Source organism: Lepus europaeus, chromosome 18, assembly GCF_033115175.1.
Source record: "Lepus europaeus isolate LE1 chromosome 18, mLepTim1.pri, whole genome shotgun sequence".
NCBI lineage: Eukaryota > Metazoa > Chordata > Mammalia > Lagomorpha > Leporidae > Lepus > Lepus europaeus.
The window spans coordinates 49194823-49210009 of NC_084844.1; the positions used below are offsets into that span (position 1 = coordinate 49194823).

General features: G+C 60.6%; 1 protein-coding gene across 1 annotated transcript in view; it reads left to right on the forward strand.

Moving 5' to 3' along the window:
• The window catches only part of SPNS2 (SPNS lysolipid transporter 2, sphingosine-1-phosphate), a 33183-nt gene that overhangs the window by 13243 nt on the left and 4753 nt on the right, over positions 1–15187 (forward strand). Inside the window, exons 3-6 of the mRNA XM_062215754.1 lie at positions 8701–8837; positions 13341–13492; positions 13617–13683; positions 14787–14929. Coding sequence (XP_062071738.1) covers positions 8701–8837; positions 13341–13492; positions 13617–13683; positions 14787–14929 — 499 coding nt within the window. The remainder of the gene's footprint in view (positions 1–8700; positions 8838–13340; positions 13493–13616; positions 13684–14786; positions 14930–15187) is intronic.

Below are 15187 nucleotides of genomic sequence, written 5' to 3' on the forward strand. Positions count from 1 at the left end.
TCTGCGAACCTGGGTCCTGGGCTGGACATGGTCCTGGAGCTCCTGGTCCCTTGAGGCTCCGGCCTTGGGATGGGCTGCCACGGGCAGGGATCGGGCAGTGTGGGACGCCACCATGCAGTTATCCCAGCCTTTCGGCCTCTCCCTCCAGGGACCACAACTCCCTTGTCCCTGCCCCACCCCCTACACGGCCCTATAGGACCTGAGCTGCCGGCTCTCTGGCCTGGCTATAGCCATGCGGGCTGTGCCCTCGCTGGAGTCCTGAGAGCTAGGTGGAGAGTCAGCCCAGGGCAGGGGCTCGGGGGACCTGGTCCTGACTCAACCCTCGCCTTGCCATGTGACCTTGGTCTGATGGCCGCCCATCTTGGACCCTGAACTTGGGTGTGTTGGAGAAGCACCGTGGTTTGCATTCCATGAACCCCTTCCCCTGCCTGGCTCTCCTAGCAGGGAGGCGGGGATGAGCCCTGGCCAGGAACCTGCCTGACCTGTCTGGGTGGCATTCCGGTGTGCACATGAGCTCATACAATGTCTCGGCCATGGCCATGTAGCCTGCCTGGCCTCCTGGCCTCGGATCCCAGGTGGGGCTCAGAGCCAGGCCGTGTGATGGTTCTGGTGGTTAGGCCTCGTAAGTGCGACTTGACTGAGCCAGGGTGAGCGAGGTCGTGTAGCTCAGTGTCCCCCAAGGGTATCCAGCTCCCTGCCCTGGCAGATGTCCCCTCCCCCTGCCCTGCGAACACACATACACCTGGGCCTCCCTGGCTGGGTCAGAACAAGTCAGCCTGAGACCAGTGCCCCTGGCCGCCTGGGCTCCACGCATGCCGTGATCAGCACCTAGAGCTGGGAGGGAGCAAGCAGCTCAAGACAGATGAGGGCGTGAGAAGCAGCTGGTGAGCAAGGGGCAGGAGAGGGTCAGCCGCCAGCCCCCGCCCTGCATGGTCCCTTGAGACATTGGGGACCTGGCTCGTGCTGCATCCCTTCTGGGCCCGGTCTTGCTCGTGGATCTGAGCCAGGCTTTCCCCTGATCCTCCTCCACTTGACCCCCAGTGCTGTGGACTGAGCCACATGGCCTTCTGGGGCTGGGGGGTGTCAGCCCAGGGCAGTTGTGAGGCTCAGAGCACCCTAGTTCCTTCCAGTGCCCCAGACATGGCTCTTGGCAGGGAAGTCACACAGCCTCTCCTCCTCCTGGCCACATGGTTGTAGGTGGACAAGCCCGCCCTCCGCCCCACCGGCAGCATCTCCTTTGATTTGTTCCATGACCCCAGGGATCCTCCTATGTCAGCTGCCTTTGCCGAGGGGATGGAGCCCAAGATGGGTAGTGACTTGGCTAAGGTCTTGCGGTGAGAGTCACCAGCTTGGAGTAGGGAGCCCCATCGCTATTGTCTATGTGGCTTGGGGAACCTTGGAGTCCAACTTCTTGGTGTCCCCAGAGGGTGGCTCTATGCCATCATGGAACCCAGCTTTCCCACAGACCTATGGGCCTGCACCCTATGGCCCTTCCCTGCCACCTACCCTGGCACAGCTGTGATGGCTCTCAGAGAGCCCTCAGCCCCTCGGCCATCTGAGCCAAGGAGCCAGGCGAGCTAGACCAGGATGTGACTCAGTGGGCAACTCGGCAAGTCACCTAATTGGCCTGTGCTCCGGGCACCTGTCTCTTCCCCAAGCTGATAAGGTCGGAGCCAGGTGGAGGGCGCCAGCCAGGTGTTGGTGCTTGCCCAGATCAAAGGGCCAGGGCTGGGAGCTGGGCTGCCTGCTTATTTGTGGGCACCAGGGGCTGCTGGGCTGGGAGAAGGGGTGGGGGGTGACTGAGGGCCAGGCCCGGGCCTGCCCTGCCCCGCCCGTGCCCCCCGGCCTAGAGCAGGGGAGCTGGCTGGGAAGGGCCTCTCCGGGCAGCCCCGCTTACTTGCTTGCAGCCCCCAACTCAGCTTCTGAGACAGCCCATGGCAGATCCTTGGTCTGGATGTTTGGGGGATGTGGGAGGCACCCCTCGTGGCTTATACCCAAAGAGACAGCTGCCGCTACCCTGCTGCTGGCCAGGCCCTGTGTTGAGCTCTGCCCAGACTCTGTCCCTTCTCTTTATCCGTGGGAACAGAGAACAACTCGTCCCATCACCACCCAGGCCTGGGGGGCATTCTGGGAGCCCAGGTGGAGGGCAGAGAGGGCACCTGGCTCTGGCTGGGGGCAGTAGACAAGGTGTCCCTGAGGAGGAGCCCTGGGAGTGGGGCTTGGAAGGGTGAGCTGGAGCGTGCTCAGGTGTGAGGGCTTGGAGCCAGTTTGTTGGAGGAGCCATGGGAGAAACCCCTCGGCTGCTAAGCTGGAAGAAATCCGCCACGCAAACCTGTCTAAACGCTGTGGCTGAGCGCGAAGGCGTGAGCTGGTGGGGAGATTCTCGGGCGCCAGGAGCGAGGAGCTGGCCCAGAGGCCAAGGGACGCGGAGGGCTGGGGACCAGGTGTGTCTCCCAGAGGCTCATTGCAGTGTCTTCAGTAGAGACAGTCGCACGGGAAACACTCTCAACCCACATAAAAGCAGAGAGGACAACGAACGTCCATAGACTCATCCCCATGTGCAGCAGAGCCGCCTGTCTGGCCCGGTTTCCAAGCTCCGGGCGGCTTTGAGGTCTGGACAGTGCAGGCCCGAGTTCCAGCGGCATGTGGGTCTCCGTTCCCACCCATGTTCAGGACAAGGTCCCTGTTTCCCTTAAAGTTTTTTTTTTTTTTTTTAATTTTTTCATTTATTTGAAAAGAAGGATCCCCCCCCCACACACACACACACAGATGGTCCTTCTGCTTGGTTACTCCCCCAAAGCCAGGGGCCTGGAACTCGATCCAGTTCTTCCACCTGGGTGCAGGGGTCAAGTGCTCGAGTCATCTCCTGCTGCCTCCCAGGGTGTGGACGCTGATCAGAGGGGGAGCTGGGACTTGAACTTGGGCCCCCTGCGTAGGACCTGGTGTCCCAAGCAACATCTCCACTGCCACACCAAGTGCCCTCCCCGTGTTGCTGATTCCGAGCCGTGTGCCCGCTGGTGGGCAGTTTGTTTCGGGTGGCGCTCCCTTTCAGGGCACGGACACTTGTGGCTGTGACTATGCAGAGCCTGGTTTCTGTCCCCACTGGTGCTGGTCTGGGACTTCCAGTCTCTTCCTCCTGCTCCCAGGGAGGTGGTCACGGATGACCCAGAACCTGCATGGGACACGGGTGACCATTCCTGCCAAAGACAAAGTTAGCAGAGCACACAGGTTTTTTTTTTTTTTAAGATTTTATTTATTTATTTGAGAGGCAGAGTTACAGACAGAGGGAGAGACAGGTCTTCCATCTGCTGGTTCACTCCCCAAATCGCTGCAATGGCTGGAGCTGTGCCAATCCAAAGCCAGGAGCCAGGAGCTTCTTCCAGGTCTCCCATGCAGGTGCAGGGGCCCAAGGACTTGGGCCATCTTCTACTGCTTTCCCAGGCTGTAGCAGAGAGCCGATTGGAAGAGGAGCAGCCAGGTCTCGAACTGGCGCCCATATGGGATGCCGGCGCCGCAGGCAGTGGATTAACCTAGTGCGCCATGGCGCCAGCCCCAGCACACAGGATTGGTGAGAGCAGGTCAGTGGGCTCCCAGCGGGACGAGGCCTGAAGAGCCGCAGGTATTACACTCGCTTGAAAGGCACTGACAGTTCACAGCTCCAAAGGAAAGAGTAGCATTTCCAAGACAGGAACAGCACCTGGTGAAAAACAGATGTTTACCAGATCCAAGTTCAATGCTCTAAAGGTGAACAATGCAAGTGTTAGACATTTGGTAATGAGATGGGTTAACGAAGGGGAGAGACCCAGCTGAGGAGACATTTGGTAATGAGATGGGTTAACGAAGAGGAGAGACCCAGCTGAAGAGACATTTGGTAATGAGATGGGTTAACGAAGAGGAGAGACCCAGCTGAGGAGACATTTGGTAATGAGATGGGTTAACGAAGAGGAGAGACCCAGCTGAGGAGAAAATCAGTGAATTAGAAGGCGAGTCTGGGGACATCAGCGTAAGGCAGCACACAGGGAGGCAGGCGAGAGTGAAGACCCCGTGCCATGCTGCCTGGCTTCAGCGACCTGGGCTGGCAGGGGAGGGGAGGGGCGGATGCTGGCTGGGGCCCGAGGGTGGGGGGCTGGAAGGCTGGAGAAAGCACTTGGGGCAGTGGGCAGTAGGGGGCCCGAGGAGTTCTGGGCGCAGGGCAGGTCCAAGTACAGTGTGTGTGTCCGAATATTTACTGGGGCCGAGAGTGGGGACCGCGTGGTAGAAGAGGCTGGAGGCTGCGTGGGGTCATGAGGAGGCACCGGGGTGGGGGTGGGGGAGCCGGGGCAGAGTGGGGACAGAGGAAGAGCCAGCTCAGACTGAAACCAGACTGTGCCTCTGCGCTGGGGCTGCGTCTCCTTCTGCCCTTGGTCCTGGGCCCGTCCTGTGATGTCCTCTGCAGAGCCGGGCTGGCCCTGTTCAAAGAGAGGCCCAGGGGCCAGGCCAGGGTATAAGGGGAGGGGGCTCCCGTGTGTTCTGCAGAGTCTGAGCGTGGTGGGCCGTCTGTCCTTGGTTCTCCTTGCGGACAGCAGAGTCTGACCCCCGCCCAGCCCGTGCCCGCCGAGCATCCTCCCTGCCCCCAGCACAGGGAGGGTGGCGAGTCTTTACTCGGGAACCGGCAGCCAGTCTGGGCTGTATAAAAATAGCCCTGGTCCTGCCCAGGCCACGCAGGAAGCCAATACAGGGGCCCCTGGCTCAGCCCTGGCTCTCTCCTGCCCTGAGACCACTTTCTGGGGTCACGCAGGACACAGGCATGGGGACCTGGAGCTGCCAAGAGCATAGAGCCTCCAGTGGGGGTTGCTTCGAGCTTTCGGGTGCTGTCAGCACCCTGGTCTCTGACGGCCATGGGAGGTGGCCAGCGCCCCCTCCCCTGACTTTCTAATGCTTCACGCCAGCCCTGCAAGAAATGATGGGAGGAGGAGGAAGTGGAGGAGGGAGTGAGGCCCAGTGCCCAAGCCCCCTCCCCCGCAGGGGGCAGTGGGCGGGGTGCTGGCTCCTCCCACCCTGCTGTCCCCAGCCCTGCCCCCCACCCTGGCTCCCTGCCCTGCGGCTCCATTGTCCCAGACCTGTAGGCTCAGCACACGGGAGTGAGCGAGGGCTTCCCCACACCCCGGCCACAGGATGTCCTTGTGTGGGAACTGCTGGGAAAGCCACTGCCACTGAGGTTGGGGCGGGGCCGCCAGGCTGCCCAGAAAGCTCTCCTCCAACAAACAAAGACCTCGAGTTTGGGGGCTGGTGGGCTGGGGAAGCTTCTAGCCTGGGGGCTGGGCCTGGGCTGGTCTTTATTCCAGCAGAGCTGCCTGTGGGCTGCACCAGCCTCTGGGTGCCCGTGCGACACAGCTCACCCGGTCAGGCCTTGGCCTTGGCACCTGTGCATTTTCTTCTGCTGGGAGCGCTGTTCTTCTTCCCTTCCTTATTCTGACTGCGTCCAGGTCCCCAGCTGGCCTGAGCTGGCCCCTTGGACTGAGACGGGTCCTCACTGCTGTCTGCCCTGTTTGAAGTGGGGGGCACTGCACACATGGCTGGACCCCAGCTCCTGCCTGCCCCTGAGTTCCCTTGTCCCCAAGGGCCAGGCGGTGGTCCCAGACCCTGCCTGACTTGCCATGGTGTCTAGGGCACGTTCCTCCACCTCTCAGTGTCTCAGTGACCCCAGCTCGGTGAGGCTCAGGTGCATGGTGATCTCGGCCAGGTGGGAGCCAGCAGGTGCAGGCGGCTGTGTCTACTTCCAACTTGACCTCCAGCCCAAGATGCTTCTGTCCACTGGGATGAGCGGGCAGGCAGCAGGTGGGGCTACTTCTTTCTCCATGGCAGGCTTGGAGGCTGGGGGTGGCCAGGGTCTTTCCGGGGGACTGCGCATGCTGTGACTCTCCGTGGCCCCTCCAACTGAAAGCCAAATCTGGTGCAAGTCCTCCCTGGCCTGCTTGTGCCACAGCCTGACCTGTCTCTGCTGTCCCCAGCACGTCTACACCTTCTCTGACCTTGGAACATTGGCTGGGACCTTTCCCCTGCGCTGCCCAGTGGTCAGTCTGTGATGGGATTTAGAGCGAGAATGCTGGAGCCGCCTACTGGGGGCTCGCGTCCTGGCCCCGCCACACACTCGCTTTCCTCCCCATGTCTCCTCTGTGAGACGAAGATAACAGAACCAGATGAGATCATCTGCGTGTGTGTCAGGGTGCATCCCAGTGCCTGTGTAATAAGTGCTCTATAATGATAATTGTAGTTATGATTAACAATAAGTATGCCTCGTTAACCACTATACGACGTTGCTTATGAGACTTGGGATTTGTGTTTTAGTGCATGTTAGCGGTTTTATGTGTTGGTGTCATGGCAAGCTCCTATGCATGCGTTCACGTCACCACCGCCAAAAAGCCTTCCTTCCCTCTCCTGGCTGGTTCCCCCAGCGATTTAGCTCCTGGGCAGCCCCCGAATGGGACTTGTTCCCTGGCCAGACGGGAGGCAGCCCCTTCTCTCTTTGTCCACTGCCCCCTGCCCCTGGGCAAGGACAGGCACAGAGGCCAAGTCGTCTTCCTCTCCTCCCCCGGAAGCCGTGCAAGTGTTGATGAGATTGAATCTCCATCCTGCCCACATCCTGATGGGACTTGGGCAGGTCCTGGGACACGGGCCCAGCAGGAAGAGTGCTTGTTCTCGCTATGAGGAAATAGCTTCTGCCTTGACTAATGTACACAAGGCCCGGTGCTGGCCACGGCCGGCGGCTCTGAGCGGGGCGTGGCCCGGGCACCTTACGGGCAGCGGCTGGTCCAGTTCTCAGAGCCAGCCGGGAGCTGCTATTTTTATCTTCCTCTGACAGATGAGGAAGTTGGCATGTGGGAGCTGGGCTCCTCCTGGCTGGTGAGAGCAGACTGTTAAATTTTCAGGAATTGTGTGAGCTGCTTGTTAAACACAGCCATTGTCAGAAACAAAATGATAGGAACTTACTGTTCCGCGATTTATAGTAAAAACAAAGGCGGTAGAGAAATACTCCAAAGTCATCCTCCCTCCTTATCTCACTGCGTTTGGCTGCTGCCCGTGACCTGCAGCCAGTGCCTGTGTTTTATTGGCAGGGTCACGCCGATGCCGGCGGCAGTGTGTCCCTGTGCCCCTGCCCCTGCCCTGCCCAGCCACGGTGGACATGTCCACCTGGGTTTTCTGCGAGCTGGCTGTCCCGCCTTTCTCAGAGAGGTCAGCTCGCACGTGGTTGCCCAGCAAGGGAGGGACGGGGCGGGTCCGAGGCGGCAGAGTCCTCTGCACCTGTCTGCCGAGCCTGCCCTCCGGCCTGGCTCCCACACTCATCGCCCTGCTCTCATAGCCTAACACTGACGTCACCTCCTGCAGCCTAGGGCAGGACCCTCCATCCAGTCCTCTCCCCTCCTGCCTCCCTCCTCTCCTCCCCCACTGGGTCTCGGGTCCTTCCACGCACACAGCCCGGCGGTCAGAGGCCAGCAACTGGCTGCCTTGTCTGCCCAGCCCCTGCATTGTCCGGCCATCTGCCCCTCAGCTGCAGGCTAAGGGACTTTGTGACCCGGGGCCTGCCCTGCCTTGCTCGGGGCCTCTTCCTCCCACCTGGGGAAGTCCTCTAAGACTGTACTGCCTTCTTGTTCTGGAAGAACAAAACCGGCAGCCCTTTGGTTTAGCATCTCCTGTGCTCTGTTCTCGTCCCGGAGGCCACAGTCAGCACAGCGGGTCACGAGGCCCTGCCCCATCTGGGCCCAGCCTTGTCTCCTACCCACGACCCCTCGGTCTCTCTGCTGTAGCCGCTCTGGCCTCTTGGCTGTTCCTCAAGTGTGCGGAGTACACTCCTGCCCCAGGGCCTTAGCACTTACTGCTCTGGCCCCACTGTTTGCATGATTTGCTTCCTCATCTCCTCCAGGTCTTTGCTGCAATGTCCCCTCCTCTGATTGTCCACTTAGGCTTGTGCTGCCTGCTTTGTCTCTCCCTTTTCTCACATGTACACTTCCTGTACGCGTGTCCGACCTTCCCCTCTCCTTAGTACCTGTCCCCATCTCATGCACTAACCTATGGTTTGAGCCATTGATTGATTATTGATTTCTCCTCCTTTCACTCCAGTGAAATCCCGGAGGGTGGGAATTTTTCTCTATTTTGTTCACTGATGTATCCCGGACACCTGGAATGATACCTGGTGCATTGTAGGTACTAAAAACAAACAACAAAAACGCTGTTGAATGAGTAGAAGGCTGGGTGAATGGAAGGTGGATCGTTGAATGAAGGAGCGAATGACTGGCAGGGCTGGAAGCGGGGGTGGCTGTGTGGTCTGGCAGGTGTGAGACCCGGGGCTCCAGGCTGCCCTGATGTGCTGTGTGGCCTTGGGTGGACGGCTTCCCCTGCCGCCTCTGAACCTCTTCTCCAAGCCCCCTGAGAACAGTAGTGTGGCACACGTCCGTCCAGCAGGAAGTTACAACCTCTGCAGTGGGGGCCTCGGGCCAGTCACTCCCCGCTGGGGTCTTCTCCATCTGTCAGATCCAGAGCCTGGCACGTGGGAAGCACTCAGCAGAGACGGGACAGACCCGGCCTGCGTGGGGGTGGGGTGGCGTGGGGGTGTGACCTCGCTCCCCCTTCCCCGGAGGGGGCTGAGCCGTGCGTGGCAGCGCCAGGCCAGTGGGCCTTGCCCGGGACCCCATGCCGCCTGCGAGCTTCCCTCTCCCTGCACAGTGTTCATCTGCAGCTTCATGGTGGCCGCCCCCATCTTCGGCTACCTGGGCGACCGCTTCAACAGGAAGGTGATCCTCAGCTGTGGCATCTTCTTCTGGTCGGCCGTCACCTTCTGCAGCTCCTTCATCCCCCAGCAGGTGAGCCCGCTCATCTTCCCGGGGGCTGCCAGGCTAGGGCCTGGGCTGCTTGAGCCTGGGGGTCCAGCTCTGTGGCCGGAATGCCAGTCAGTGTCGTCCAGGGCGGAAGGACAGGGTAGGGCGGCATGGACTTGGGGGGCTTTCACCGGCCCGCCTTGTGGAGCGGGCCTGCCCCGTGCTGGCCTCACTTGTGGGGCCTGCCCGGCCTCCCTGACTCCTCCTTTCCTTTCCTTATTTATTTATTTTTTAAATATATACAATTTCTTTATTCGTTGTATTTAAGGCAGAGAGAGATCGTGCATCCTCTGCCTCACTCCCCCAGTGTCTGCCGCAGGTGGGGCTGGGCCAGGAGCTTGGAATCCAATCCTGGTCTCCCACACGGGTGGTAGAGACCCTAGAACTTGAGCCAGGATGGGCAGCAGCAGGGCAGCCAGGACTTGAACCAGGCGCTCGATCTGGGATGCCAGAGTTCCATGTGGCGTCCAGACCCTTGAGCTGAACGCTTGTCCCCCTCCTACCGCTGAGCTGTCCCCTGACTGGGGAAGGATGCCAGCCAGGCTCGGGGGGAGCAAGCCTGGCTGAGCAGTGAGGACCCTGGTTCTAGTCCTGGCTCTGCGGCTGCCTTGCTGCGTGACCCTGCGTGAGTCACCAGCCCTCTCTGGGCCATGCTCGGTTTGCTGTCTGAGGAGCAGCAGCGAGCTCCGGGGGCTCAGGTCCTGGGGAGGTCAAGGCCGGCTGTGCATGGACATGCTCCCTGCTGGACGCCCGCGGGCCGGGTCTAGGCTCTCTCTGGCCTGCTCAGCTTTGTGACTTGAGGAAGCCTCTCAGCTGTTTCCTCGTTGTGAGAACAGGGGTGACGCCGCTGAGCTTGCAGGTCCCTTGCAAGAAGTGGCTGAGCCAGTGAATGTCCAGACCCCGGAACATGGCAGGTGCTCTTCCTGCTCCCATAGAGCAGGCTTGTTCCTGTGAAGGTGGTGAGTTCCCCATCGCCAGGGGCATTCAAGGACACAGTGGACAATCACACGGCAGCTGCTGAGAGAGACAGGGGAAGCCAGGAGAAGAGTAGGGTTTCTTTTTTTTAAAGATTTATTTTATTTGAAAGTTGGAGTTTCAGAGAAGGAGAGGCAGAGAGAGAGAGAGAATCTTACACCTGCTGGTTCACTCTCCAAATGGTCACAATGGCTGGCTGGGCCAGCTCAAAGCCAAGAGCTTCATCCAGGTCTCCCACTTGGGTGCAGGGGCCCAAGCACTTGGGCCATCTTCCACTGCTTTCCCAGGTGCATTAGCAGGGAGCTGGATGGGAAGTGGAACAGCCGGGACTTGAACCAGCATCCATGTGAGATGCTGGCACTGTAGGCAGTGGTTTTACCTGTTAGGCCACAACACTGGGGTTTTCTGCTGGGCCCTGTCCTTGGAGCATCCAGGCTTGCGGATGGCAAAAGGTACAGACCATAGGCTCAGGGTCCCCACGGAGGACACAGCGTTGTCTAGAACTCCATGGGGTCATGGAGGTCTTTCTGGAGGAGGCAGCCTGTGAGCTGGGCAGGGACGACCTGGCAGTTAGGCCCCTTGGAGAAGACGGCGTGGGCAGAGGGAGCCAAGTGGCAGGTGCAGAAGAGGAGCGTGGGGCTGGAGAGGAAGGCAAGGACTGGGCCCCCTCGTGTGGAACCTTGCATGCTGGGTGGGGGGCCCGGCTTTCCTCTCAGGGCAGCAGTGGGCCCTGAGGGGTCTGGAGAAGCGCAGTGGAGGAGCTGTATGATCAGCAGGTTTGCACGGGACAGTTTGGCTTCCCAGAAGGAAGTTCAGGCCCATGGAGCACTGAGCCCAGAGTGCCAGGGACAGCCTGGCGGCCAGGGTGCTAGGGGCTGCTTAGACCAGACGTCCCCAGGGTCCCTTGGCTGCCTCCTGCCCCTGGGGTTGCTTTTGGGACTGAGTAGTGAGTCCAGGACCGTGATGCTAGGGCTGGACTCTGTGCTGGGCCGGGGAGAGATGAATCCATCGGTTCTCGCAGTCACGGTCCAAGTCCCATAGGGGTTTTCAGTGGACCTTGGCGATGTGATTCGGCAGTTAATTTGGCAGGAAAACCACCCAGGGACAGCCAAGAACACTGCGAAACATAACAAGGAGGGGATTTGCCCGATCAGCTCGCAAAAACACAGCAGTTCTCAGTCCGACAGCCACAGCGATGGAGTCCGGGCTCGAGGAAACCCTCGTTTCTATGGGGATTGAGTGTAGGGTGGAAGCTGCATCCCAGATCACTGGTTTGGGACCGGCCGTGCCTCTGCACGGATGGCCAAGCAGCCTGCGAACAAACTCCAGAGAGGTGAAGGTCAAGCAGGAAGCCAGCTCCACCAGTCTAGAGCATCTGTGTCAATCAGCAGAACAAAGAGAAAGGACCCCAGGGCAAGATGAGGCCAGGGTGCTTGTAGGAAATCCCAGGAGAGGATACCCAAAGGGGCGGAACCGCAGGGAGATGCAGGTCGCTTCACAGCCGTCAGGTTGGCAACAAGGGCAAAGGCTGACAGTACCGAGTGTTATTGGAGCTGTGAGGAAGTAGGTCTCGGGTGCTGCTGGCGGGAGTGTGGACTGCTGAGCCTCTCTGGGGAGCAGAAAGGTAGGGTTTGACAGAATTCTAACCACATGTACCCTTCAACCCAGCCCGCTACTTTGAGGAATATTCCCGAGACAGGGGCTCTGGCTGCACGCTGCACATGAGAGCATCTCAGGAAACGGAATTGGCAGTTTACTTTCTTGCAAAGCATTTTTGAAATCTATGCATAGTTTTTTTTTATACCCATTTTTCATGAACTTTTCAAAGATGCCCCGTGTGCGTGGATTTCAAATTTGTTTGGGCACCGAAATGTTTGCCCTTTAAGTCCTTTATCCTGGGAGCAAGCACTTGCTTAGACTGGTGGTGAAGACCTCCACATCCCACATTTGGAGTGCGTGGGGTTGAGTCCCAGCTACCGTTCTGGACTCGAGTTTCCTGCGAATGCAGACCCTGGGAGGCAACAGGGATGGCTCGACTGACTGGGTTCCTGCCGCTCACGCAGGAGACCTGCATGGTGCTCCCAGCTCTTGGCTTTGGCCTGCCCCACAGCCCCCACTGCAGGTGTCTGGAGAGAGCCAGCCGATGGCCGCTCGCTCTGGCTCTCTGTCGCGCAAAGAAACCCATTTGAAAACTGCAATTCCATTCTCCACAAGCCTTTTGCAGCACCCTGGTCCAGGCGAGGACTGACTGTGCTGGACAAAAAGCAGGAGCTGGTCTAGGCGGCCGTCTCTGGGGCCTCACAGGTGCACGGAGCATCTTCACCCTGCGAGGGTCTGTGTGACCCAGCAGTGATGGGTTTCAGAAAGACGCGAGGACAGGGAAAAAGCAAGTTGTACAAATGCAGGGAGAGGGTCTTTTACCAGTGCGCAGGTGGGACACTAAGTGGTGCTCACGGGTACCTAAGTGTGCAAGCCCAGGCAGAGATGGATTCACAACAAACCAAGAGTCTGGCAGGTCCCTGGGGGCAGGCTGGGGGTTCGCAGGCGTAGATCAGTGGAGGAGTCTTTCCCCGCTCTCTGAAATGTAACAAGCATCCAATGGGAGGTGGTTTTTATGATTTGGGGATGGAGGAGGCCTTCCTGAATGAGCCATTAAACCGGAAGTCAGCAGACCTGACAGCTTCGCGTTCAGCCACCTGCAGCCTCTGGAGGGAGAAATGCTACAGACACAAAGAGGCCAGGGCCCGTCTGACAGCAGGAGTGCAGGCTCAGTGCCTCGGGCGGGCGTAGAAGACGCTGATACAAATCAATACAAAGAAACAAAACCGAACAGCCCCATAGAAAAATAGGCAAAGGCCAGGAGCAGAGGATTCCCTGGCAACAGCAGAGGCGGGTGGCTGGGGGAGGTCTTGGAGCTGGGGATGCTGAGGGTGAAGAAACCCAGAGATGAGGGTTCTCCCCTAGGCAGTGGGGGGGGGGGGGGAGGGGGACGTGGGCGTGGCTGGCCGGATGGGCGGTCAGGATGAGGCTGGGGAAAGATGACCATGCCGGGTTCTCAGGCCCTGGGCAGCTGGGGAGGCAGAGGGGGGCAGGTTCACATCAGAGGGATAGCCCGACCAGCAGCTGGCACGGCCCCACCCTACCCTGCTCAGCTGGGCTTTGTCCATTGATGTCGGGTCGGGGGAGGGGCTCAGCCCACTAGGCTGATCTAGCCGCTCCCTGCCTGGGAGAAGGACACACTGAGGTGGGGGGGTCAGACCCAGAGCGGAGGTCCCCCAAGTTGGGGCAGACACAGGTGCGACCCAAGAGCTGATGGGGCCAGAGGACACCCACCCCAGCACCTGGCCAACTCCTGTTCACACCCACTGTCCACCAGAGGGGGCACACTGAGGCCTGGGGAGCCTGAGGGTGGACCCTGCCCTCCGCAGGTGGGGCGAGGCACAAAGTGGGAGCTGAGGCTGGGTGGGCGGAGGAGCAGGGCGGTCCCCGGCACTCCCCGCCTTATCCCCGCAGTACTTCTGGCTGCTGGTGCTGTCCCGGGGGCTGGTGGGCATCGGCGAGGCCAGCTACTCCACCATCGCGCCCACCATCATCGGCGACCTGTTCACCAAGAACACGCGTACACTCATGCTGTCCGTCTTCTACTTCGCCATCCCGCTGGGCAGGTGAGGGGGAGCCGTGGGGCTTGGGTGCTTTGCGCTGGTGCCCACCCCTTCCCCCAGGGTCTGGGCCTGGGTGTGTGCGTGTGCGGCCCCAGCCCCAGCTAACCCACATCTGTGTTCCCTGCAGCGGCCTGGGCTACATCACCGGCTCCAGTGTGAAGCAGGCGGCTGGGGACTGGCACTGGGCCTTACGGGTAAAGCTGCTCCCCACGTCCCACCATGAGGCAACCCTCTTGCCCTAGCTAGGGTCTCCTAAAGACAGCGTGGGCCAGGGTGCAGGTCTCCATCCATCTAGAATGAGGTGTCCGGGAGCTCCCCCCACCCCCACCCTCAGGGTTGGCCTCGCCTCCTCCCCCCCCCCCCCCCCCCCGGGACTCGCAGGTTGGGCAGATGAAGGATTCTCTCCGTGTATCAGGAAATTCCAGGACCACGGTGTGGTTTCCTGCTTCCAGCCTGGGCACTGTGCTAGCCCGGGGCTGGGGCCAGGCCTCCGCACGGGGCCCCCGGGGGTCTGGAGCCACTTCCGGTCCCACCAGAGGGATGGGGGCAGGTTACCAAGGCCCCAGGACAGTGCAATCGGAGGAAACAGAGATCCCCAGTCTGTCGGAGGAGCGGAAGCCTAAGACAAAGTGTTTTTTCCTCAAAAGCAGGAAGGAAGCAGCCTCCGTGGAATTTGGGGTGGGGGGGCGAGGGGATGCATGGAGAGGGGCTCCCAGGCTGAGTGGGGGTGGGGTTGCATTTCTCAGGGCTGGTGGAGGGGATGGCATGCGGGAATACAGGATGACCCCCTCCTCCCAGAGAGAAGCCCGGGCCCCAGACCCATGAGCCCTGTCCTGGGGGCTCTACCTGCTGTATCAGCTGGGAGCTGTGTGTTCAGGCAGGCCTGGTGGCCTTGCGTCTCATTCTGTGTCCCCAGGAACTTGCCCTCTTGCCCCCGGTTGTCGTCCCGTGTGTCTGTCTGTCCGCTGTCCATGCGCCCAGCCACCCGGTCTTTGAGCCCCCTTCCCTCCGTCCACACCGTCTCCTCCCTGTCACCTGTCCATCCCTCCCGACAGCCTTCCATGCACCTTCCTGCGAGTCCTACCTGGGGTCTGGACAGCCTGCTTGCAGTCCCCAAGCCCTTCCCTGGCCTCGTTGCTGGGGTACTGCCCGCCAGCCCCGTGAGGAAGGCTGGGTGGGAGCCAGCCCAGGGAGGGCACTGGGGGCCCAGAGATGGCCGGGCTTGCCCCTCCTGTGGTGGCAGGGACAGAGCTGGCTGGGCCCTGGTGTCTTCACCCTGTGCGCCTTGCCCCTCCAGGTGTCCCCGGTCCTGGGCATGATCACAGGAACGCTTATCCTCGTGCTGGTCCCAGCCACTAAGAGAGGCCACGCCGACCAGCTCGGAGGGCAGCTCAAAGCCCGGACCTCGTGGCTCCGAGACATGAGGGCCCTGATGCGAAAGTGAGTACTGCGGGGGGTGGGGGGAGGTGGTATGGTCTCCTGCAGGTGGGCTCACTGCCATTCTGCTGGCCCCTGGGGCGGCAGTAACGCTTTGGCCACTGGGAGTTTTGATTCTGGCAGCCTGGGCCCTCACCCCTAGATCCTGTGAGGGGTGGCATTCGAGACCTTCTGTCTACCAGGAGGTGTGGGCCAGTGGGTCGGGAGAGAGGAGGCTGCCCCCTGGGCTCCGACTGGGGCTGCCAGCGGCAGGTGGAGGGG